The 24,729-nt window shown below is 38.7% G+C and overlaps 1 protein-coding gene across 4 annotated transcripts; it reads left to right on the forward strand.

The window, feature by feature from the left end:
- Positions 1–4,909: 4,909 nt before the first annotated feature.
- Positions 4,910–24,527, forward strand: Slc25a30 (solute carrier family 25 member 30). 4 transcript variants are annotated; one of them, XM_076872035.1, is made up of 10 exons: positions 4,910–5,065; positions 10,254–10,361; positions 11,764–11,911; positions 12,618–12,712; positions 13,576–13,661; positions 16,723–16,818; positions 17,517–17,641; positions 19,432–19,570; positions 20,549–20,629; positions 21,982–24,527. In XM_076872035.1, exons 2-10 carry the CDS (start codon positions 10,298–10,300, stop codon positions 22,021–22,023), a joined length of 876 nt encoding a protein of 291 aa, XP_076728150.1. In that variant the 5' UTR covers positions 4,910–5,065; positions 10,254–10,297; the 3' UTR covers positions 22,024–24,527. The 4 variants fall into 4 exon arrangements, with proteins under 4 accessions (XP_076728150.1, XP_076728153.1, XP_076728152.1 ...); XM_076872036.1 differs by lacking the exon at positions 4,910–5,065 and adding an exon at positions 5,208–5,412; XM_076872038.1 differs by lacking the exon at positions 10,254–10,361.
- The last annotated feature ends 202 nt before the right edge of the window (positions 24,528–24,729 follow it).

The following is a 24,729-nucleotide window of genomic DNA, read 5'->3' on the forward strand; positions in this document are numbered from 1 at the left end:
AATGAGTTACTAGAAATTTAGCAGTTTAAAATCACATCCATTTATTAGCTCACAAGTCTGCAGATCAGAAGTCTTACTTGGCATGATTAGATTGTATACTCAGGGTACCACAAAACTGAAATCAAGATGTTGGCTGCACTGAATTCTCATTCTGAGAATTGAGGAGGAAAATTTCCTCCTCCCAATATTCTTTTTTTTAAACATTTAATTTTTAGTTGTAGGTGGACACAATACCTTTATTTTATTTTTATGTGGAGCTGAGGATTGAACTCCGTGCCTCACATGTGCCAGGCGAAATTAATGCTGTCTCCAAGAATGGTTGGGTCTCATGAGACTAGATTAATTCCTGGGAGAATGGATTGCTGGAAAGTGAGTTTGGCCTTCTCAGCTTGCTCTCTCTTGCTTTCTTTCTTGCCATGTGAGCTCTCTTTCCTGAGCTTCCACCATATAACCTAACCATGTGATGCCATCATCATGTTGTGATACAGCCAGGGAGCCCTCTCCAGGTGACATGTATTGTGTCATATGGCCGCTAACATGGCATCCAAAGGTTCCTATCTCCTGTACTTCATTCTTGAATATAATTCCTTCCCACTTGAATGTGAGGTGAACTTATTGACTTACTCCTAGTAAACGCAACAGAAATAATAAGATGTCACTACAGTATTCTCACTAAATGACTGTGATTTCTGTCTTGAAGGCTCTCTGTGTGTGCCTGTGTGTGGTGGGGTCACTGAGGATGGAACCCAGGGGTGCTCTACAGCTGCAGTATGTCTCCAGACCTTTTTTCAATTCGAGACAGCATATCTCTAAGTTGCCCAGGATTGCACTTGCAATCCTCTTGCCTCAGTCTCCCGAGTTCCTGGGATTACATGCCATCATGCCTGTCTTGAAGTCTTTCTTTCTAGGGTGAGGCAAGTTGCTGTGTTGTAATTTTATGGAAAGTTTCATGATGCAAGAAAATGAAGTGCCAGGAGATTGACAAAGAGGAGTTTCCCCCTTGAGTCTTCAGAGAGAATGTGGCCATTCCTGAAATATTGACTTCTGGCCTTGAGCCTTTAAAACTGTGAGAGAATAAATTCTGATCTTTTTAAGTTTATGGTTAATTTGTGATAGCAGCCACAGGAAACTATTACATCAGCCAGTAGCCAGAGAAGACCTGAGCCCTGCCAACAGCCACTAATAAGCTTGAAAGAGGATCTTCTGAGGCCTGCCAGCAGCCAGGTTGAGTGAACTTGGCAATGGATCCTCCCTAGGTTAAGCCTGTAATGACTGCACCCCCAAGGGACACCTTGACTGTTGTCTATGAGAAATGTGGAGCCACCCAAGTGGCTCCTGGATCTCTGACCTGCAGAAACTGTGAGATAATATAGGTTTACTGTTTTAACCAAGTTTGGAGTGATTTGTTATATAGCAATCTCCCTCCTCCCTCCCACTCGGGTTCTCTCTCTCTCTCTCTCTCTCTCTCTCTCTCTCTCATACACACACACACACACACACACACACACACACACACACACATTTTTTTTTCTCTCAATTTTGGGGAGACAATCTATAAACTAATGGTGGTTGGTAACTGATAGGAGATGGTGTGTTGGTCATCTTTACATCGCTGTGACCAAAATGCCTGACAAGAACAAATTAGAGGAGGACAAGTTTATTTTGGGCTCGCTGTCTCAGAGGTTCAGTTTATGATCAGACAGTTTCATTGCTCTGGGCCCAATGTAAGGCAGAACATCATGGTACAAGGCTTGTGGAGGACCACTGCTCTGCTCAGCCAGGAGGCAGAAAGAGAGGGTGTGGGGACAGACACACACACCAGGGACAAAATATAATCCCCAAGGGTATGCCCCTAGATAACCTACTTCCTCCAGCCACACCCTACTTGCCTATAGTTACCACCTGGCACAATAGCTCTTTCAAATTATTGATCTATCAAATGGGTCAACCCCAGTGATGAGGTTACAGCTCTCATAATCTACTCATCTCATCTTTGAACATTTCTATATTGTCTCACATGTGAGATTTTTGGGGACACCTCATATTCAAACCATAACTGATGGTTACTGATTGTGGATAGTTTCTGATAGGGGTGAATAGGAAGGGAGCTCAGGGAATGGGAATAGGAGTAAGATTTCTCAGAGTATAACTTTATAAGATTTTGTTTTAATCTATATGAGTGTTTTATACATTCAAAAAATAAAATTAAGAAGATGAAAAAACAAAATTCTAAAATTGACACAAATAAAAATGAAAACATAAGTTGATAAAATAGCCATATTAAAAAGCATATAAATAATTCAAGCAATTTCAGAATACAATACACTAACTGAATGATTTAAAATGATATATTATAAAGACAAAAACGAACAGCAAAGAAATCTTAAACCTAGAAGATTTGTTGCTGCTGGTGGTACTGGTGAGTAAGTTTTGTGTAAATTGTAGAATAGAACAAATGAGTAAATTTGTTGATGCTGATGGGAACCAGGATTTTTACTGGAGGAGATGGAAGATACAAACATGGAAAGGAGGAAGTAGAGAGGGGGTGGGGACATACCTGAGGGTTGGGGTTGTGGCTCAGTGGCAGAGCGCTTGCCTCGCACATGTGAGGCACTGGGTTCAATCCTCAGCACCACATAAAAATAAACAAAGATATTGTGTCCATGTATAACTAAAAAAAAAATAAAATGTATATATACATATATTTAATATTTAATGTCTTGTTACATGATGTTTTACACACACACACATACACCTGGGATCTGGGATCTGGGGAGCCAGTGGTAGTCATGTGTACCTATAGCCCCAGCTTCTTGGCAGACTGAGGCAGGAGGATTACTTGAGCCCAAAAGTTAAGTCCAGCCTAGGCAACATAATGAGACCCAATCTCAAAAAAAAAAAAAAAAAATTATAGACCTATATATACACACATATATATGTATCTGGGTAAAGGCTTGTATTGTTCATTGTAGTGAAGTATAAAAAGAACTTTAGGGCTCACAAAACCCTAAAATTTTAAATATAAAACTAAAAGTGCACAATACAAGGAAATTTAAGGAGAACTGGTAGATCTCTTGCTAGAAAGCAAAGAAGAGCTCAAAGATTTTCAGACATTTGAAAGACATAGGAACCAGGCCAGGGGGCTTCTACTGGTCAAATGTGGGCAATTTGAGCACCAACAAATAATAATGGCATTTGATTGTAAGGACTGAACATAAAAAGAATCCAGGAGTCCACACCATTTCTCAAAAACAAAGAAGAAGAAGAGGGAAAGTGTGAAAGGGCAAGAGGATGGGAAAGGGAGAACTCCTTCTTTCATTTTTTTTTTTTTTTTTTAAGATTGGAATGTCAGCTAAAAATGTAGAAAAAATGGTAAGAGTTGGAAAGCCACCATATTACAATGGATATAATGTTCATAGGTGTATACTGAAGTCATTTAGTTGTACAACATTGTGAATGCCCTATGCCACTCAGTGGTTCACTTCAAAGAGGTTTATGAATTTCACCTTTATAAAAAAGTTGGAAAAAATCACATGCATGCTATCTTTGTATATTATTTGTTGGAATAAATTATTGTTCTGTAGAATGACTTCAACTTCTGAAAATTTTAAGGTTCTGTCTGAAATTAAGCACATTTTTATTGTTTAGAAGACACATCCTATCAGCAGTACATTTTTGATTGTGCTCCTTAATTAAAAGTAATAGAATCTCTTTAATCATCACAATCTCTTTGTTTTTTTTTTTATTTTTTTATTTTCAAAATGTTCTCATTCCTTTATGACAGTGTAGAGCCTCAGGCTGCATTTGGAATGCTGCATTTGGAGTCAGAAAATGGGGACAAATATTCACTGGGGTTCAGCCTATCCCTTCAGATATTAATACAAATGCAGCAGATAGCTTTGTTGACAGATAGAAGCAACCTTGAGCAAAGGGGTTGGACTTGACATGGTGTATAATGATGTCAGAGGAACACTGTGGGCCTCCTGAAGTGAAGCAGTGGGAAGTACACACCATTACTCCTACTTTTCTCACTAAAATATTTAACCTGAATTTAATCATGAGGAAACAATTCCATAAATCCAGAAGTGATGTAGTCTGCAATTGACCTGGACTTCAAATATGTGAAAGCTATAAAGAATAAAAAAAAAAAAAATGAGAGTATTGTTCCAGACTGAGTTTAGGGATATGAAATTAACTGCATCAATCTAATTCTCCGTAGATCCTGAACTGTGTGTGTGTGTGTGTGTGTGTGTGTGTGTGTGTGTGAGAGAGAGAGAGAGAGAGAGAGAGAGAGAGAGAGAGAGAAATTTTGGGACAGGAGAGGAAATTTAAACATGAATGGTACATCTGATATGATTGAAAATATATTTAATGTCTTGTTACATGATGTCAACTTTCCACTGGTTCAGTGGGAAAATATACAGTGAGAACGCAAATGTTGAAAAATGTTAGCATTCTGATGACTCTGGGTAAAGAGCATTCTTTTCATAGTACGGTTCTTTCCATTTTTCGGTCGGTTCGTAGATTTTTAAACTAAAAAGCTGGGGTATAAAAATAAATGCAAATTTACTTCCTTCCAACAGTGGAGGTTCCCACAGACCGGAAACTACCCCTGAGAAGGCTTCCTTTCCGCGGATCTAGCAGCTTCCCGGTTTCTCTTTCCCTGCGAAATCGAGATGTGAGGGTGAACGTGAGCTGTCCTAGCATCTGGGGCAGCTTGCCGCGGAGCCGGGAGGGGGAGATCGGGGTGCAACTCCGGGCCCCGCCCCCGCCCCTCCACACCCGGCACGCGGGCAGCCTGCGTCCTGGGCGGGGCTGGTGCCGGCAGCGACCAATGGGAGCCAGAGGCGGGGGCGTGGCCGGGGCGGGGCTGTGCGCTGGCTCCTAGACCAGCCCCAGGGCTCCGCAGCCTTTTCTCCACCTTCTGCGGCACCGCCCTATCAGGCGGCGTGCGAGCCTACGTTGGAGGTGGTGGGAGGCCGTGGTTCTCTGGTTAAGTTCTTGGGCCGCTTCTCTTCGCTTACGTCCTCTTTACAGCGTGGTGCCCAGGAACCGAGGACTGGAGGTATCCTTGGGGCCCTGATCTCCTGAGAGCTGACGCAACTGGGCGTGCTCAGGTCTGCGGGTGTTCTAGGGTTCGGAGGCAGGATCCGCTGCCCGGCTACTGCTGCCGTGGATCGGGAGGGTTGTGTTGTTGGTGTGGAGTGATTCCTGTTCTCCAGTCATTGGGATGCAAGCGTGAAACCAATTCTGGCATTTCAGCGTTTGCGCCATTGGTGGAGCAGTTAGCTCCTCCTGCCGGTGCGTCTCTTCCCCTGGTGGGCTCCTTCAGACTGTAGAGCCCCAGCCCGGCCGGCTTCGAGGGCTGAGAAAGAACACTCTACTCTTTAACTTGCTCGTGGAATCAGCCAGGTTGGTTCATACTTGCAAAAACCGGTCGAATGAATTTGATCAGAAAGTTAAGGTAGCTCTGGGTTTTAAAGTCTTTCCAGGTGTAATTTTATATAAAGCAATCGCAATGATCAGTAGTATTGTTCTGCCCAAGAAGAGCAAAACAGTGTTGAAACTGTCCTGCGGATTCTACATTCATCTCTATTTATGCAGTAAGAAAGTTGACAGGCATGAATTTTAGTCCTGGCTTTGCTACTGCCAATCCTTGTGACCTTGGGCTTAGTTAATTCATGGGAAATGAGGTGGAATTTCCAAGATTCCTTTTAACTCCACGTTTGGTAAACTGTGTTGAGCTTATTTTTCGTTTTGCACTTTTAAAAAGAATAGGAAAAGGGAAAAGTTCATGAAAAGGCTGTCCAGCAGGGAACAAAGATCTTTGAGAGCCCAGAAGTTTAGAAACTGATTACAGCTTAAAACTACAGATGGAAAAGGAAATACAAGTGAAATTGAAAGGATTTATCAAGAATTAATTAGAGAAACTTGAAAAGCATTTCAGAAGTACAGCTATATTTAATTACCACTCCTTACACCTATACAAATAAGGTCATGGGAAAATAAATAAAAATAAATATTAAGTAGTCATGTAAGAGAAAATATCGTCAGAGAGGATGGATAACTTAGCATGTATCTTAAGTGTAGGAAGAATCTTTGGAATTTTTAAATTTGTATGACCAGTTCCATTCAGCAAACACTTTTTTAAAAATCAGAGGTTTTCTATCTTCCGTGCAGAAAAATCCTACATTTATTCTGAATGTGTAGAATTCCCTTCCCTCCCACCAAGATGTATATAAACACATCTTCGTGTGTGTGTGTGTGTGTGTGTGTGTGTGTGTGTGTGTGTGTGTTGGGGAGTGCTGGGGATTGAATCCTGGGCTTTGTACATACTAGGCAAGTGCTATACGGCTGAGCCATACCCTCAGATCCCAGTATTTTACAGCCTTTGGAAGTTAGTGTTTTGCTGCAAAGTAGTACATGGCAGAAAGATCACACTATCTTCAGAGGCACATATAGTTTGAATACCCTGTATCTCTGAGTGAGGAAAGTTACTTTTCTTTTCAGAGGTTGTGTTGCTTCAGTTGTGAAACGTGGATAATGATACCTGTGATACCTCATGGGGTTGTGAGGATTCAGTTAAATCCTTCGTGTGAACAATGTGTAGCAATGCCTGACATCAGGTGTTTAATAATGACAGCTGTTGTTAGTATTGAGTTCATAATGCAGCATAATGGGTTTTAGTCTGTCCTACAGAGTATGACCCAAAGGGAGCATAATGGGAAGTGATCTACAAACACTGCCTAACCCTAGATTTCTGCAAAGTTATAATCCCTTCCCAGGGTCTTGGGCTGAGATGCTGCTAAGGACACATCCATTTCTGACTGTTTTGACTGGATTCAAAGATCTGACTATCAAATGTTTTAGTAGATACAGTTGGAATTTTTTTCAAACTTATTGGAAGTTAAGGATCTCCAAAGAGTGCTCATAAACAAAGAAATGAGTTAGTTTACTGAACAGAGATCCAGCTCAAGATAACTGCTATGGCCAGTACAGGTCATCAGACACAGGTGACTAATTCTAACCTTAACGGGGACCTATTTTGTTTGGATGTTTGTCGACCTCCTGAGGCTCTCTGGTTCTTATCTAAGCCAAATTATTCTTTCTTTTCAGCAAACATTAACTTGGGACTTCTCAGTGGTTTTAACTGCTTAGTGATTTAATCTTAGGGATTTAATCTTCTTTTTCTTAGGAAAAGAAAAGAGCCAGAAAGTTGTTTTTAACCTCTTACTAGATAGCTTTGAAACACAATGTAATTGAATAGAAAGAACTTTCTTATAATTTAACCAGGGATGCCGACACAGGAGTGGACACCCATATTGGAAGATGTTTTATTTTGGCAGTACTTCTGAAAACTAATGAGATGTGATCCATCCCTAGTGATTCAAAATGGCAAAGAGGCAATTGCACAATGACTTTAGTTGAGTATTTGCATAAGTATTAACCCAGACCCTTTGGGTTATAATCTGACTAAAAACTTAATATCAAAACGGACAGAGGAGGGGCTGGGGCTATAGTTCAGTGGTAGAGCGCTTGCCTAGCACAAATGAGGCACTGGGTTCGATCCTCAGCACCACATATAAATAAATAAAGGTATTATGTCCAACTAAAAATAAAAAAATAAAAATAAACTGACAGAAAAAAAGAAAGTAAAACAACAATAAACTAATAAAAATTATTTAAATTAAAAAAAAATCTGACAGGAAAAAGTAGCTTAAAAGTAGTGGCAGAGGGCTGGGGATGTGGCTCAAGTGGTAACACGCTTGTGTGGCATGTACGGGGTGCTGGGTTCTTTGATCCTCAGCACCACATAAAAATAAAAGATGTTGTGTCCACCGAAAAAAACCTAAAAAATAAATATTAAAAAATTCTCTCTCTCTCTCTTTAAAAAAAAGAAAGGTAGTGGCAGAAATTAGAAATTAATTAGTGAGATGGTATGAAGTTATATGGTAAATTTTTTAAAGTTAAAGATCAGTTATAATCTCACTTCCCATAAATTTTTGGAGGCTGTAGTGTGTGTGTGTGTGTGTGTGTGTGTATATTCATGTGGAAAAAACTCATTTGTAAACAAGGTGAGTGAAAATGACAATCAATTATAACGTCTTCATTGAAAAATTAATTCCTTAAAACAGGAATTTAAATGATCGCCATGTCCCATGGTATAATTTGCCATCATTTAGTTAGTTTGCTGATTTTTCAGTAGCAACACAGATCCTTGGGCTGTGTTCCTGTGATCCTGGTTCAGTAGGTGAGGCCTAGGTGGCTGTCCTATTAAGAAACTCTGGCTGTAGCAGAAAGAATGCTGCATCTGGAGTCTGGACACTGGGTTGTCAGGCCAGTTCTGCCCCCACCTGCTGAGAGGATTAGGCTGAGAGCAACTTGGTCCAACTGGGTTTTACAGCCTGTGTGTGAGAATGGTATATTTGTTTTCCTACCCCAAGCTCTTTGGGGTGATTCACTGAAATCATTTACATAAGACATTTTGTTAGTTATGGTATTTCATATGCCAATGTTATGTAATCCATGTTTTGCTTTTTAACTTGGCAATTAGCAAACCCAAAAATAAGTTGAAGATAAAAAAATGAATCATTAGATTTATTATTAATGTGTTCTTAGAGTATATAACTTATAATGTTAATTATTATATTAGTGAAGCTAAGAATTAGTTAAGTGCAGGTATTAAGTGTTTTCAAGGATAATAGGGAGATTAGAGGAATTTGGTGGGGCAGAGCTCAATCTTTAACATGAAAATATATAAAAGCATGATGACCTTCAGGTTCTATGCTTAGGAGCCTTCCACCTTACTCATTTGTAACTCTGATTTTTTAAATATTCCTAAATGAGGAATTACTATTATTAGATTTATATAGGGTCCTCTTTGTAAATCAGGTGTGTGACCCTGATCTTGGCTCTGCTGAGAACTGACATTCTAGATAGTAGTGACTTGGGGTAGGCTTCTGGGACATGTGGACTTGGGAAATTCCTAAACACATGCAAAATAAAAACTTTGGACATATTACCACCAATAATGACTGTAATAAATTAGAAATTTTACTTTAAACTGATAAAAGTTATAGTTGATAGTATATACACTCCTATGTATTAACTTGTGTTTCCTGTTAATGGGCACAAGGCCTTTGTTTCCAACTCAGATCACATAACAACTGTTGTACATACCACAGATGTGCAGGAGCTGGGCTGTGGCATGTGAGTGTATACCACATTGAGTGGGGACATATAAAGGGAAGAAAGTTGTTGAGTATCTTTCACATACATATAATATTTAATCCCAAAGTTGGCCTATAGCTGGCATTTGATTCATCTTGGTGAATAAATGTATATGCTCTACCTTTAATTGTTTTGGCTATTGTGATGGTGGTGGTTGCTAAAGAAAATACATAGATTGAGAGGTTAACAGAAACTTCCCTACAAATAGGAATGTGGCCCTGACCCAGGTCTGCCTCTTTCCTTCATGCCAAGCTGCCTCCCAGCTAGTAACATCATGTAGCCAAGAGAACTGAGCTGGCGTTTACTGAGTGTACATTTGAAGTAGATGATGGTGGGCTGGGGTTGTGGCTCAGTGGTAGAACACTTGCCTAGCATGTGTGAGGCATTGGGTTCAATTCTCAGCACCATGTACAAATAAATGAATAAAATAAATGTCCATCATCAACTAAAAAAATATATATAATTTTCTTTTTAAAAAAGTAGATAGTGGTGATTTTTAAGTAATTATCATTTTACCATATGACACAGGTTTGCAACACTTTTCTGCTCCAGGGCACCTGAGGGATGTGATGCCTCCCTTTAGGGACTGGCTAAGACAGTGGCAGTTGAATAGCAAATATTTATTGCATGAAGATAAAATAGACTACTCAGAAAACAGTCTCCCCTGCCCTGCAATGGATTCATAAGCACACATTGAGATATTAGCCTGGCAGATGACTTCTTGAGGCTGGAGTAAAAATTAAGGCCACTTGGGCTGGGGATATAGCTCAGTTGGTGGGCCCTTGATTCAATCCCCCCCCCCCCAAAAAAAATTAAGACCACTGATGAAGTGAGATTAGAAATTGCTGTTTTGGAGCTTAGGACACAGGGGTGCTTTGCTTTATTAAGGTGAGGCTCGCCCTGGGATTGTTCTGCAGGGTAGGGTGGTGATAGCCCTGATAGTTCCAAATAAAACCCAGGAAAGAAAAGAAGTTGTCTGTGTGAGAAGTTACAACATTGCATCCTCTTTCTTTTGTGCCCAGGAAAAACCCAGTTTGTGTAAGTTAAAGGAAAAGGGACAGCGAGAATGTCAGCCCTTAACTGGAAGCCATTTGTCTACGGAGGTCTGGCCTCCATCACAGCTGAATGTGGTAAGGAGCGCAGGTCCCCAAGTCACCTTGCCTACTGCGTTGGGATGGAGTTTTAATTGCCATTTGTTGTTTGATGTGAATGTTGCTCAAGGGCAGAACGTGAACTTAGGAAACATTAATCCCAGAATTTAAAAATGCCTCCTTTTAATTTATTTTAAAGACAGATAAGTCATTTTGGCTATTTATTAGCAGTTTAGGGTTCAGAGTTCAGTGGGGACAAAGTTGAGCCTGCCAGCCAGACAGAAGTTTTACGAGAATCCTGTTTGGATTGCGTTTGTTTGTTTCTGTTTTCCTCGCCCTTTCCCCTACTTTTTCACAGTTAACCCATTTGGCAGTAAAGAGGTTTGGGAAGTTCAAGGGTCTTCCCTGAGGAGATTGATTTATTAGATCGACTTCATTCAGTCACTTCCTAGTTGTGTATCAGTGACTTCATCATTTGAGTTCCACATCTGATTCTGTTGGTTTATTCTCTAGAATTAGTCATTCAGCACATGGATTGAGGCCTTTTGTGTGACTAGTGCTGGGCTGGACGCTTCATTTACTCAGTTGCCTTAGAAGACATGTTAACCCCCAACCCAGTTTCCTGGGTCTCTTTGCTGGGGGGCTTTCAATGAATTAATTGATGAATTTCAGTGAATGTTTCCTTGTACTGAATGAATTAATCTTGATTCAGTGAGTCAAAGTTACTGTTTGAAGAATGGGTTTTATATGTTTGGATTAGCTGTTAGATACTATGTGAAACATATTTACCTATGTTATTAGATTTAATTTTAGACTATAAAATACTGCTTCCTAAGTAAAGATTCCTTTAGAAAATGAACTTTTTTTGAACCTCTTTTCAGTCACATTGAAAAAAACTAACTAATGTTAGTTTTTTACAAACTAACTCAATGTTAGTTTTTTACATACATACAGAATAGTCACTTTGATTTTTAAGTGCATTTCTTGCTTGTAATAGTAATTCTATTTACTTTCTATAGCAATGCAATCTCCTCAGACCCTTTGTAGAGTAAGATGAGGTGTGAATAAAAATACATTTATGTATTTTTTGTGTAATTGTTTTCTTTTTTAGTTGTAAATGGACACAATACCTTTATTTTATTTATTTGTTTATTTTTTTTTATGTGGTGCTGAGGATTGAATCCAGAGCCTCATACGTTTGAGGAAAGTGCTCTGCCACTGAGCCACAACCACAGCCCCATTTGTGTATTTTTTAGTTATGCTAATCTTTTGGTTTCTTATTTTTTTTTAAATAGAAGATTACAAAATATCTCCCATTTCTTAATGTTTCTGACTTCATATTATAGTCTGAATGCTTCCTTAGTAATATATCACCATGGATACTTTATTTAGTGGAATTTCTTTTTATTAAGTGAACTATTTCTTTCTTTAACATTTCAAGGCACATTCCCCATTGATTTAACCAAGACACGGCTTCAGATTCAAGGCCAGACAAATGACGCCAACTTTAAAGAAATTAGGTATCGAGGAATGTTGCATGCATTGGTGAGAATAGGGAGAGAAGAAGGGCTGAAGGCTCTGTATTCAGGGTGAGTAAATTTTTGTGTGTTTATTTTTCACTGTTGACCATTTCAAACAGATAGACCTATGACTAAGTGTTCATCAAGAAAAAGTAAAGATTCGAGGTATATTTGAAGATGAATTAGCATGGTAGACTTTTCAGTTTTAATTTCAATGGTGTTTTCTAAATACATATTTTATATAGTATATGTTTTGGTGAAATTGTGTTTTTCCTATATTCAATAGCCTCTTGGTATTCTTTTTCACACTTTGAAAGAATAGTACTTTTCCTTATCTTTCTGAATTATCTAGTTCTTTTGCCATCATGATATAGTATGGCTGAGTTGCATTTCACTATTTAAACACTGTTCAGTATTTAATGAACAGTGTTCTGAAGGTGCTGGGTGAGAGAGTGAATGAGCCAAGGTCCTACTCAGTCAGTTCTTTCATGAAACAGAATTTACTTGGATAGTTTAAATGAAGGAACAGGAAAGCTCTTTCATTTTCATACAAATGGGCAAATGATCTCCACTTATAATTTTCATTGAGGTTAAATATGAGGGGCCAAGCCTCTACTTGATGAACTAACTGGAAATTGGCACAAATTTTACTGAACCAACTTGTATTTTTGTTGGATCTTGGCTTTTAAGAAATCCATTTTGGTGTAGTTTGAGTGTGTCTCTGCATGGTTCTCCCTGAGGATGTCAAGTGACCCCTTGCCTGTTGGTTTGGCAGGATTGCCCCCGCCATGCTACGCCAGGCTTCCTATGGCACCATCAAGATAGGCACTTACCAGAGCTTGAAGAGATTGTTTGTTGAACGCCCAGAAGGTGAGTGGGGAATCTGTTTTCCACCTGGGGTCCACCAGCAGATAGGGTTTTTGATCTTTTTATTCAAGTGGTTTTGGAAAGAATTTTTCTGTTTGACTTTACTATGACTAAGGAAAAGTCTGAGTGTAAAGTCTAAAAGAATTGTGCTATTTCAAGTCAGGCACCAGCTGAATTGAGAGGAGCAATACTTACAAGGAACCATCTCTATAAACGTTTTAATTAGTTGTCCTCATTTCCAAAATGCCTAGACTACGGTATGTTGTTACCATTTAATCTAGCTTAAAATTTAAAAAAACATATGAATTATCACCCATTTTTTTCAGGACAGCATTGAATACAGTTCTTAGCATTAAGAGCTCTTGAGTTCCAATACTCCATGTCTGATTGGGTCCATAACTTTGTTTTAATCCTCAGAATTCTCTCTTCTCTCTCTCTCTCCACCCCCCCCCCCAATGGAATGAGCACCAGTCACTTGTATGAGAGTGGTGAAACGCTTTGAAAATACTTTGGCATATTTCAAACTAAATACACATGATGTGCTTTTAAAACTGTCTGTGCCTAAGAAAGCTCCATGTTACCTCATAGGAATGTGTCCTTTTTTTGTTCTTCTAACAGATATAGCTCATCTTAATTATGATGGTCTGACTTTACACACAAAATTGAATTGGTAGATAGTAACTCACTTTGTATGATCATTCAAATTTATTTTTCAGATACTAAGAGTTAGCTAGCAGAATTCCTTTGAAAATGAGTTGATTCATAAAGGATAAATTTATCTTAAGGTGAATAAGTCACTTATTTGGGTTATGGACAGGAAGAATTCTGTATATATGGAAAGTCAAATACTATGCCTTTGTTTACAGATGAAACCCTACTGATCAATGTCATATGTGGAATTCTCTCTGGTGTCATATCCTCAGCCATTGCTAATCCAACGGATGTTTTGAAAGTAAGCAGTGCTAGTTACATCTGAGAGGAACATTCTATATTTTCTTACTGAGAACAACAGAATTTAGATAATGAAAATCTGTCAATATAAAATTCTGTGTATATGCAAATCCATTTATACTGTAAAGGTTATAAAGACTAAATATCCACTAAGTGCATTTCCCACTGATAGAGATGTGCTCAAAAATAGAGCTCATTTTGGAGACAAGGATCTTGGTGACTGAGCAAGAAAAAATTTTAAGCTTGAATAGATGCATTTGATTTCTTTTTTCATAGAAAAATCTTCCTTGTCTTATTGGTTTATTAACAATAGATAGGCTAACCTGGTGTGGTGGCACAGGCCTGTAATCCCAGCGACTGGGGAGAGTGAGACAGGAGGATCACAAGTTCCAGACCAGCCTCAGCAACTAAATGAGACCCTATATCAAAATAAAAAAATAAAAAGGGCTTGGGACTTAGCTCAGTGGTAGAGCATCCCTGGATTCAATCCCCAGTACAAAAAAAAAAAAAAAGGGTTACAAATACAAGCTGCTCATTAATAACTACTTCTAAATGCATTTTCTTACCTTTTAATTTGTTTTAAGAAATATAGGATATTTACTTACTGTAATTAGATGTAACATATTAGATAACCTTATTGAGAAACTAGTATTTTAGTTCAGTTTTTTTTGTCAGTGTGACCCAAATACCTGACGAGAACAACATAGGAAAGTTAATTTGGGGTTCACAATTTCAGAGGTCTCAATCAGTAGACAGCTGACTCTGTAGCTCTGGGCTCAAACTGAGGCAGAAAATCATGGCAGATGAGTATGGCAGAGGAGAGTAGCCTAGGACATGGCAACAGGAAGCTGAAAGAGTTCTGCTTATCAGGAACAAAATATAAGCCTCAAAGGCATTAGCTCCCCCTTCCCCCCAGTGTCCCTCCTCTTCTAGCCACACCCTTCCTATCTACAGTTACCACCCAGTTAATCCATCACTTGGATTAATGCACTGATTAGGCCAAGACTTTCATAACCCAGTTATTTTACCTATGAGCTTTCTTTCATTGTCTCACACATGAGCTTTCGGGGAACACCTCACATCTAAACCATAACAACTAGGGACACAGCACCTGCCGGTTTCTGTTCTTGCTACTAAAAGGCTCAGGGGTTACTCCAGTTGAACTGGGCTAACTGGGCTGCGCAAAATAACCACACAAGAGACACACATATCTTTTTCTTTGGGGCTGTGACGGCTCCTCTGACCTTAAGGGTCTGCAGGAAGAGAGAGAGAGAGAGCACGTGCTAACCCCTTTTATTGAGGTGAAGCTATTCAAATGAGGCAAGGGGTCAGGTTTCAGGGGGCTGAGTATCTTCATGATGTCCACTGTCAGCAGGTTGACTGACACCTGGGTAGGACACATACAAGGCACTTCCATGGAAGATTCTATCCTAAACAGGGCAAGGGGTTATATTACAAAGGAACAGGTGAGCACCCATGGGGCTGTAGGAAGACACAGTCACTCCAACCCTCAAAGAGTGGGGCAGTCTAGCAGCATGGGTGCCTGATGTCACATCGCCCAGCAGGGGAGTTAACTCAGTCACTTGCAAGGTTGGTCTCCCATAAGCACCCTTAAATCCTTTTTTGGAATAAGCAAGGGCATAAGTAATTAAATAAAAACCAGGGGGTCTGCGGCTATAGCTCAGTGGTGGAGCGCTTACCTTGCATGTGTGAGGAAAGGCAGTTCCAGGGTTTGATCCTTAGCACACATAAAAATAAATAAATAAATAAATAAATAAATAAATAAATAAAGACATTGTGTCCATTTGCAACTAAAAAAATATTTTAAAAAGTGGGGCTGGGGTTGTGGCTCAGAGGTAGAGTGTTCTCCTAGCATGCATGAGGCACTGGGTTCGATCCTCAGCACCACATAAAATAAAATAAAGATACTGTGTCCACCTATAACTAAAAAATAAATATTTAAAACATTAAAAAAAAACAGGCATGCATTATTTTCTGAACCCCCTTGAGTTATTCTTTCTCCTATCCCCACATTTAATAAGTATTCTATTTAACAAAGACTACATGCTTAGCATCTCAAATGACTAAGAAAAGGTTCCTGCTCTCAGAGACTTCAATCTAATTGAAGATTCTAAGAAGCATCAAAGCTATATGCAGCTTGTTGAGCATACCACATGTTAGGTACATGTGCTATAGTGAAGGTACAGCATGTGTGAAGAAAAAATACAAGGCTCTTTTACCTTCTGTTTGGGGTAAGAGAGCTAGAGCAGGATATCTTTATTTATTAAACATACCTCAGGACTTAGGAGAAAAGCAGTTCCTGTATTTTGGGTTATTTTGCCATGTTAGTGTGGCAGTTAACCATTTCTTTTAGAAGCTGGTGGTAATGTGCTTGTTCCCTAAACAAATATGAGCAACCACTTTTTTAGTTGAAATCCTTTTCATTTTAAAGAAGGCAAAGAGCTACATCAAACATGATATTTTGGTGGAATCTTGGTCATGTGGATCACATGGCCTTTTGAAGTTCACTAGTAAGTTCAAGTGTAACAGAGTCTAACAGTATCATGTGGTAGTCATGTGGCCAGCTTGCCTGCATACCTTTTCGTTCAGCGGGTTGGAAATAGTAGTGACTTGGAGCATTTTAAGACCCATGCTTGCCTGTGCTTCATGCAGCTAAGTGTACTGGATAACTCTTATTAATTATATTAGCTTTGCCATCACTTTCTTTCCTGCTTAGTCACCTACAGGGAAATATGCTATTTTCTGTCCTTCCCAAAGACTTTTAAAAATTTAATTTTTTGAGACTTAATGAAATGCTGTATGTAGGACCTCCTGGACTCTCCTTGGTGCCTTTTGGAGATTCCAGAGTTCCCAAGAACCAATCATTGTATGTTTTTAGTCTATTGAGAATATTTTAAGCTACATTACAGTAATAATTTATATTACAGTTTTTTCTAAGGTTATCAAGCATGAAATTGAATGATTTTCAGAGGCATACAAGGGTGGTGGTGGGGAGAATGTGCAATTTTCCTTCACTTATTGGTCTTTAAAATCATCTCTAGATACGAATGCAAGCACAAAACAGTAATATTCAAGGTGGAATGATAGGCAACTTCATTAACATTTACCAGCAGGAAGGGACGAGAGGACTGTGGAAGGTAAGCTTAAAGAACAGATCCAGCTGACTTAGTTCTTACCATTTTTCCTTTTTAAAATTTGCCATTTTTCCATCATTTTATTTTAACCCAAGTGGCATAAAGGAATAACGGAAGAGTGGTGTCTTCTGCCCTCGAAGATATGATCTTCCTTATTTATTTCCTTATCTGTAAAATGGAAATGTAAAGAATGTATCATGATTTTAAAATACCTTTTGAATAATTCATGTGTAAGAAGTTTTGTGAAAGTTGAGCATGTGTTTTCTTTTTGTTGTTTAAATCCTTATGGAGAAGGTATCTAGGTTTGAGTTCTACTGGCGCAACATAGTTTCAAGGTCCTGAAGTGAAGTCTGGGTATTAGGCAAGTGCTGGTGTGGAGTGCTGTTTGCTAGAAATCTAAAGACTTGTCTGTTCATAGAAGAGACCCTAAATATCACATAGTATGATCTCTCAGTATGACAAGGAGACTTCAGGCTCTGAGAGGTGACTTGTCCTGGCTAAGGTCTGGCCCAAAATTGTGCAGATGGTGCCAGAGTCAGAATTAGACCTTAGAGCTTTGGAGTGCTTTCTTTGTGGTCTTTTCAGTCTGTTGGTCCACAGGAGGAACACATGAAAAGTGGTTATAGTTTGTGGAATAGAACTTTGCGCGTTTGCATTCTATGGAGGGCTATCCAAATCATCTTATTATTATTTTTACACAGGGTGTGTCCCTTACGGCTCAAAGGGCTGCTATTGTTGTTGGTGTGGAGCTGCCAGTCTATGACATCACCAAGAAGCATCTGATTCTCTCAGGCCTGATGGGAGACACTGTGTATACCCACTTCCTGTATGTTTATGGGTTTTTTTTAAATTAATATTTTAGGTATGCAATTTAGGGTGACAATTTAATATAAATTTATAGACACTTTAGAGAAAGTTTATTATAAAAGTATTATATTTTCACATTTGAAAATATGTAGCACAGAAGTCAAACAGGATAGAGTATAAGTTCTTATCCCTATACATAGGCAGCTATTGTTAACAGTTTCATATGTACCTGTGTGTGTATGTTACATGTACTTCATTACTGGGATCAAACCCAGGGCCTTGAGTGTGCCAGGCAAGTGCTCTACCACTGAACTTTACCTCCAGCCATTTGTATATGCTTTTTAAAACTTAACAATAAATTGCACACATCTTTCCATGTCAGTTCTTTCAGATTTAATTTATTTTTAATAGCTTCAGATTATCATGTTATATAAACATATTATAGATTATTTAATACTTAAAGTAGCAGGGGTGACTGCCCTGACAGGGACTTTTGGCAAAGCATGGAGACTGATCTGACTGTGACCACTAGGGAGGACACTGCTGACCTCTGGTGGATAAGAGCTTCCCTAGGCAGCCAACCGACAGCCTCCATAACAAAGAATGACCTCATCCAAAGTGTGATTAGTGCTGAGGTTTAGAAACCTTCTGTGAGTAATTGATTCTCTTGAAAGAAACACCTCGGACAAGTAAACCTTCAACATAGTTCTTGAGCAGGAAAAAGATTCATGAACCAGGTATCACACTCATGACCAAAAGTGGTTCAGAGAGCTCTGATTCACAACGTGTGCAGGCAACATTTATAGTCAGAGAAATGGAAATGGGATACAAATGGTTTCATTTAGTCTTTTTCAACTTCACAATGGGAAGAAAGTGTTCCCATACAACCATTCTCTTTTTCACTTTGAGTATAGAATTCAGTAAATTATATGAGATATTCAACCCTTTATTATAGAGGAGGCTTTTAATTAGACAGTTTTTCCCCAAGTGCAGGTTAATATAAGTGTTCTAAACATGTTTAAAGTAGGCTAGGCTAAGCTATGATGTTCAGCAGGTTAGGTATATTAAATGCATTTTTTACTTATAATTTATATTTCCAATTAATGATGGGTTTATTGGAACACAACACCATCATAAATTGAGGATTGCCTGTATAGAAATAGCCTGATTGACTGCATTGACCCTATTTGGACACGTTTTGGCAGCTTTCAGCTTATGATTGACTGAATGTTTGACTGAGACTTGGTTACTTGTTACTAGTAGACTGTCACATTAATTTGCGTGTTTGTTTGCAGGTAGGTTTCAGTTAGTCATGTACAGAGGCAGCTTTAGGTTAAACACAGTTAAATCGAATAATACCTAATGTGGTCTGTGGTAGTCTTGTGAGAGTGGAAGTCTAGCAGAACCTAAGACCCCTGGTAGTTGTTCCAGTAAGGAGAGCTTGTTTTTTCATTTTCATGAATAATATGAATATAATATGGCTAGAATTACTCTGATGCCACTTACAGGTAAATAGATGAAATAGTTCATCCTTGGAGTATGTTCCTTCATGTTTCTATGATTCTTTGACTTTGCAGAACCTCAGATTACTCTTAGCTGTGGCTGGAATTTAAAAGCCAATAAAATCAGTGCTGGTATTTAAGGAAGTTTGTCTAGCTTTCTAGATATGGACCTTATATTTGATATATTTCATGTCATTACATGTCTCTTCACTTTTGGGAGGAGGTTGTTTCCTTCTTTGATGGTATTGATGTGTGCTGAGTGGTGGCTAACTTTTGGGGACTTTTTTTTCCAATTAAATCTTCATAGCTCAAGCTTCACCTGTGGTCTGGTGGGGGCCCTGGCCTCAAACCCTGTTGATGTTGTAAGAACCCGTATGATGAATCAGAGAGTTATTAGAGATGGCGGATGCTCTGGCTACAGGGGTACCCTGGATTGCTTGTTGCAGGTGAGAATGAATGAATGTTTGTGCAGGATTGAGAATTTTTGTGTGTGTGTGCTATACACACACACACACACACACACACACACACAAATATATTGAAGTAACTAAATTTTGGCAGCTATTAAAACTAAGATGATTGATACTCTATAGGCCTTAGATATACATATGGCACTTCACTTTTGCTACACGGAGGTAAACTATTATAAAATCTAAACAGATATTTGAAATGCTCATTTTTTATATGCCTCCACTCTGCTATGAAGAGTAATAAAAAAGGTATTTTTGTGTCTCCTTCCAAAATATACCTTCTTCTTATGTGTCTAACACATAGAAGTCAAACTGGAATGACTATTCCTTGTCCAGACATCTCTCTCAAAGCAGTACATCAATCTTACTATAATTCTCAGCTTAAATAACTGGGCCTCCTGTTTATGAGTATGTGAAAGTTTTCATCTGTCTTTCCATTCACTTGGCAGCAGCCAATGATTAAGGACTACTTTTGTGGGTCCCATTCTTTGGCATGATCTTTCTACTATTTGCTTTGTGTAGGGTTTATTCAGCCCTTTGTGTGGGGTCATTTGGCCTAGGCAAAAGCCTTTATAGGGACAGGGCAAAAATTATAACAGTCCTTCCACATAGGATTTAATTTTTTGTGGAGCTGGGGATCAAACCCAGGACCTCCCACATGCTATGCAAGTGCTTTACCCTGAACCACACCCTCAGCCCTAGGATTTAATTTTTAAGAAATTAGATAGGGGCTGGAGTTGTGGCTCAGTGGTAGAGCACTTGCCTAGCATGTGTGAGGCACTGGGTTAGATCCTCAGCACCACATTTAAATAAATGAATAAAACAAAGGTCCATCAATATCATGTGTGTGTGTGTGTGTGTGTGTGTTGGATGACTGCAAACACTATTAATGCATTTGACATGATTGGAAAGTTGGAAGTTAACTCCATTTTTCTTTTCTTTTGTTTTTAACAGACGTGGAAGAATGAAGGTTTTTTTGCTCTATATAAAGGGTTTTGGCCAAATTGGTTGAGACTTGGTCCTTGGAATATCATTGTATCCTTTTATGTCGTAATAGATCTGAAAAAAGATAGAGCCAAAGAATATTGCTCATGTAAACTGTCATTATCAATTATAATTTGGAATTGGTTTCTTACCCTTTTTGAGTTCCTCTCATTCTAAGAAATAACTCAGTTTCTTTTTTACAGTTAGTTTTTACTCAAGTCTCAGCTAGATACTATGGTCTTAGTTTAATAATGGTGTTATTAAAAGGTAATTAGATTAGTAAAATTTCTCATCAGATTCTGCTCTAGAATCTAAGCGCATTTATGATTTCAGAGAGAGACAAGGATTGAGTTTGTATCTAACTGCTCTGGAGAAGGAAATGGTTGGCAACAGGGTCTAAAAATGCTGATTGCCGAGGCCACCTGGAGATAACAGAAATCAACTCTGGAATTGTTTGGCTGGTCTACACTATTCCTTTTTGCCAAAGTAGGAGGCAGAAAAGGAGTGTGTTTTATTTGACTTTCTTATCACTATGACCAAAAGACCTGACAGGAACAACATAGTAGAAAGAAAGTTTATTTGGGGCTCATAGTTTCAGAGGTTTTGGTCCATAGATTGCTACTCCATTGCTCTGGGCACAAGAGGAGGCAGAAGGTCATGGCAGAGTCAAGCAACTCAGTAGGGGGCAACAAGGAAATAGCAAGCGAGCTCTACTTACCAGAGACAAAATATAAACCCCAAGGGCATGCCCCTATTGGCCTATCTCCTCCAGCTACACCCTATCTGCCTGCAGTTACTACCCAGTTAATTTGTATCAGTGGATCAATCTACCAATTAGATTGCAACCCTCATAATCTAAACATTTCACCTCTGAGTTTTCTTCATTGACTCACACATGAGATTATTGGGAATATCACATGTCTAAACGTGAATAGAGGTGAAAAGGCAGAATGAAGAAACAGAAGGGTTGGATTTTGCCCTTCTCTTAATTCTTTTTATCTGCTCCTTCCTCACAAGAAAGGCTGCGTAGAAGAAACCCAGAGGAGAGCTTCCCAGGGATTGCTAACAGAAGTTTACTGTTCCAGAAAGCCTTCATACTAATCAAAATTGCATAATCACATACAAAATGACAAAAGATAATCCGTGTGGGTGTCTTTCCAGAAGAGGCTGAGACCGGGGGATTTGCAGATCTCAGTCCTCGGCAGTGACTTTCTGTTCCATGCTGACCTTCTGGGCAGGCTTTTGGGGAGATGGTTAAGGCTGTAGAACCTCGTATTTAATCATGCCTGGGCACAGGTCTGCCTGTACATATTTATTAGCAGGTGTGCGAGTTATAAGTCTGTTTATACTAATTGAAATTGGTAAGATGACATTTTTTTGGCAGCCTTAACCCATCACTACAGTTCTTTGTGACATATGAACAGCTGAAGAAATTGGACTTGTGACAAGTGAGGGCTACACGAGACATCTGTCTGAAAATGCTAACTTCTGCAATGGTAGAGCTTCCTGTATTTCACTCTGCTTCTCACTGCTCAGCTCATCACAGATTCTGGGATGGCAGCAACAGATGAAGAAGGCTGGGGTGGTCCAGACTGCTGCTGTTGGCATCGGATGCTCTTCATCCGTGTTTAATGGCCTAAATTGTAACATCCAAACACTAGTCCTTACCATTGAAGTGCCCTTCAACTTCAAAGATAATACACAAAGAAATTTTGCAAGAAAATCAGGTACCATGGACTGTTTTCTTCAGGGAGAGCAGCTTCTGCTGCCTCTCAGCTTATAGCTGCAGATGTCTGCTGCTTTAAAACAGCTCATGGAAATGATGCAGTGGAGCCTCCAAGACAGTGTTATTGTTCCTGAAGTGCTGGGAGCTTTTGCTTCTTGGCAGCTGAAGACATTTCATGCATGGAGACCTGGACTTGTTAACCCCAGGAATAGACAGTGCAGGAAATAGATCCTTGGGATATTGCACTGCGCTATAATCTCCTATCTTTTCTGGATCTTTCACTTATAATAAGTGATTTTTAAATCATTGAAGACTTGACCTTTGTGAGGAATTGTTACAGTGTATTAATACCAGTGCTGTGTTGACTTCCAAGGTTACAAGGTCTGTGGGTGGGAGATGTTTTCAAGTGCTTGCCTCCTGTTTTAGATAATGTGAGTAATTTTCTCTGTGATTTTTGGCAAAATTTATGACTTCCCAATCTAGAAAATGGGAATAATGACATCTAATGATGTTGGGGTCAAATGAAGAAAAAAGAGCAGGTGTTGCTATGTGGCCTAAAGTGAAGTATGTTTACATCATGTTGAAGCTATAATCTCTAAACAGTCTGCGGATGCGAAGAAAGTCATATTACCATGGGCTTCTCACAGTAATAATGAGTGAAGCCCTTTGTTAAAAGAAGAACATATAAATGAAGGTTTATCTTAACAGAATGTTGCTAGTGAACTGAGTTGATTTTTTCAATTTCTAGCTTTTACTTTTAGTTTGTGTCATGTTTGTTAAAACGTTTCCTGCCTTGGACTTCCTAGTTAAGTGTGAATGGAAAATACTTGCTTGAAATTTTTTAGATTTTTTTTTTTTTTTTTTGTGATGCTGGGGATTGAACCCAGGACCTCAAAGACAGCTAAAGAAGACATTTCATGCATGGAGAATCCATATCCCCAGCCCAAAATAGTTTCTTTAGGGTACCTGTTTATCTCATTTCCAATAAAAGGTACATGATATTTTCCTTTTTTCTTTTTTTAGTGCTGTAGTAAATCATTTTCCTTCCTTCTTGTCTTCACTGTATTTTCAAAACAAAGGTGTCCCTCAGAGCCCCAAGAATTTTCTAAGAAAGGGGGTTGGATCCTTTCTGGTTCAACCTTTAAGAACCATATTAAATTCTAACCTGGGCTCCAGGGCAGGCTATTTCTACAGAATGTGCCAGAGAGATTCCCAGTTTGTCTAGCCCCAGGACTCCTTCCTCCTTGGAAGAGAAGGAATATGAGTTTTCTTGAAGGATCAGGCAATTTTCCTCCAAGCCATTTTCACCTTGTCGTCTTTATTGGAAAACATTTTGGAAACAGAATTTTATTTTCAAAAGTAAAAGTCATTTAAGAAAAAAAAAAAAAAAAAAAAGGAAAGAAAAAAGGTCATTGATGGTTTGTAGGTATTGACTACCTAGACCAAGATGAAAGGCCACATGCCCCTGGCTTCACTAGATGGCAGCAGAGGACCCTGAACTGTTTGCAGGCGCTGAATGTATCTTATCAGAGATTTTTTTCTCCTTAGCGGACATTCCATTAATGTGAGAAACTTCTGTAGAGAGACTTTCACCTTTGAGTTGAAAAGATTACTTTTCTCAAACCACTCTTTGTTTAATGTTGAAAACGTTTTATTTTTTAAAGCACGTAAAATTTCTAAAATGGAAACAAGTTGTTTTGAAAACCATATAGAGTGAATGTCGGACAATTTGTCATTATTATACATTTATTCAAATTATATGTGTCCCTACCAGGTGAAAGGAAATTGAAACCTCATGTATAAGACAAAAATGTAGCATAGATTTATTAAGTGCCTTATAGAACAGGATCCTAACCTGCTTTTTTTTTTTCAGTCTTCTCTTTCTTAATTATGAAAGTTAATGCGATTGTGGAAGCATCTAACCACGAAACAACTTAAGGAACTGGGAGGCTTGATCCCCTTATTTTCAGGGGATGATCATAGTCCCCACCCCTTGGATGTTGCTTACGAATGGCAAAAGAATTTCTAGTTTTTATAACCAAGTTGAAGAAAATGTTTTTGTAAGCTTATGGATTTGTGTAATTGATGCTAAATGTTGCTGATCTGTCATATAAAAAATGGCTCCTGTTCTTCATATTTATTCATGTGCTAGAAATAGTATTCATTATTCAAAGAGTATACACGTCACAAGTATCTATATGTCAAGCTCTTTATTTAAATGTTGTTGGAATATGTAGTGTAAATCTTGTTTCATTTATTTAATAAATTAGAGTAATATATAATAACAAAACAGTTTGTGATTATTTCAGATAATTAGAAACATTTAAACAAAGTCCAAAAGGCTGGGGAAGAAACCGTGTCTAAGGACATTTCTCTCTGCTGGAGAAGTTGAGGGATCATCTTGCTTAGTGCCTGGTACCTGCGT

This window comes from Callospermophilus lateralis, chromosome 12 (assembly GCF_048772815.1).
Source record: "Callospermophilus lateralis isolate mCalLat2 chromosome 12, mCalLat2.hap1, whole genome shotgun sequence".
NCBI classification, from domain to species: Eukaryota; Metazoa; Chordata; class Mammalia; order Rodentia; family Sciuridae; genus Callospermophilus; species Callospermophilus lateralis.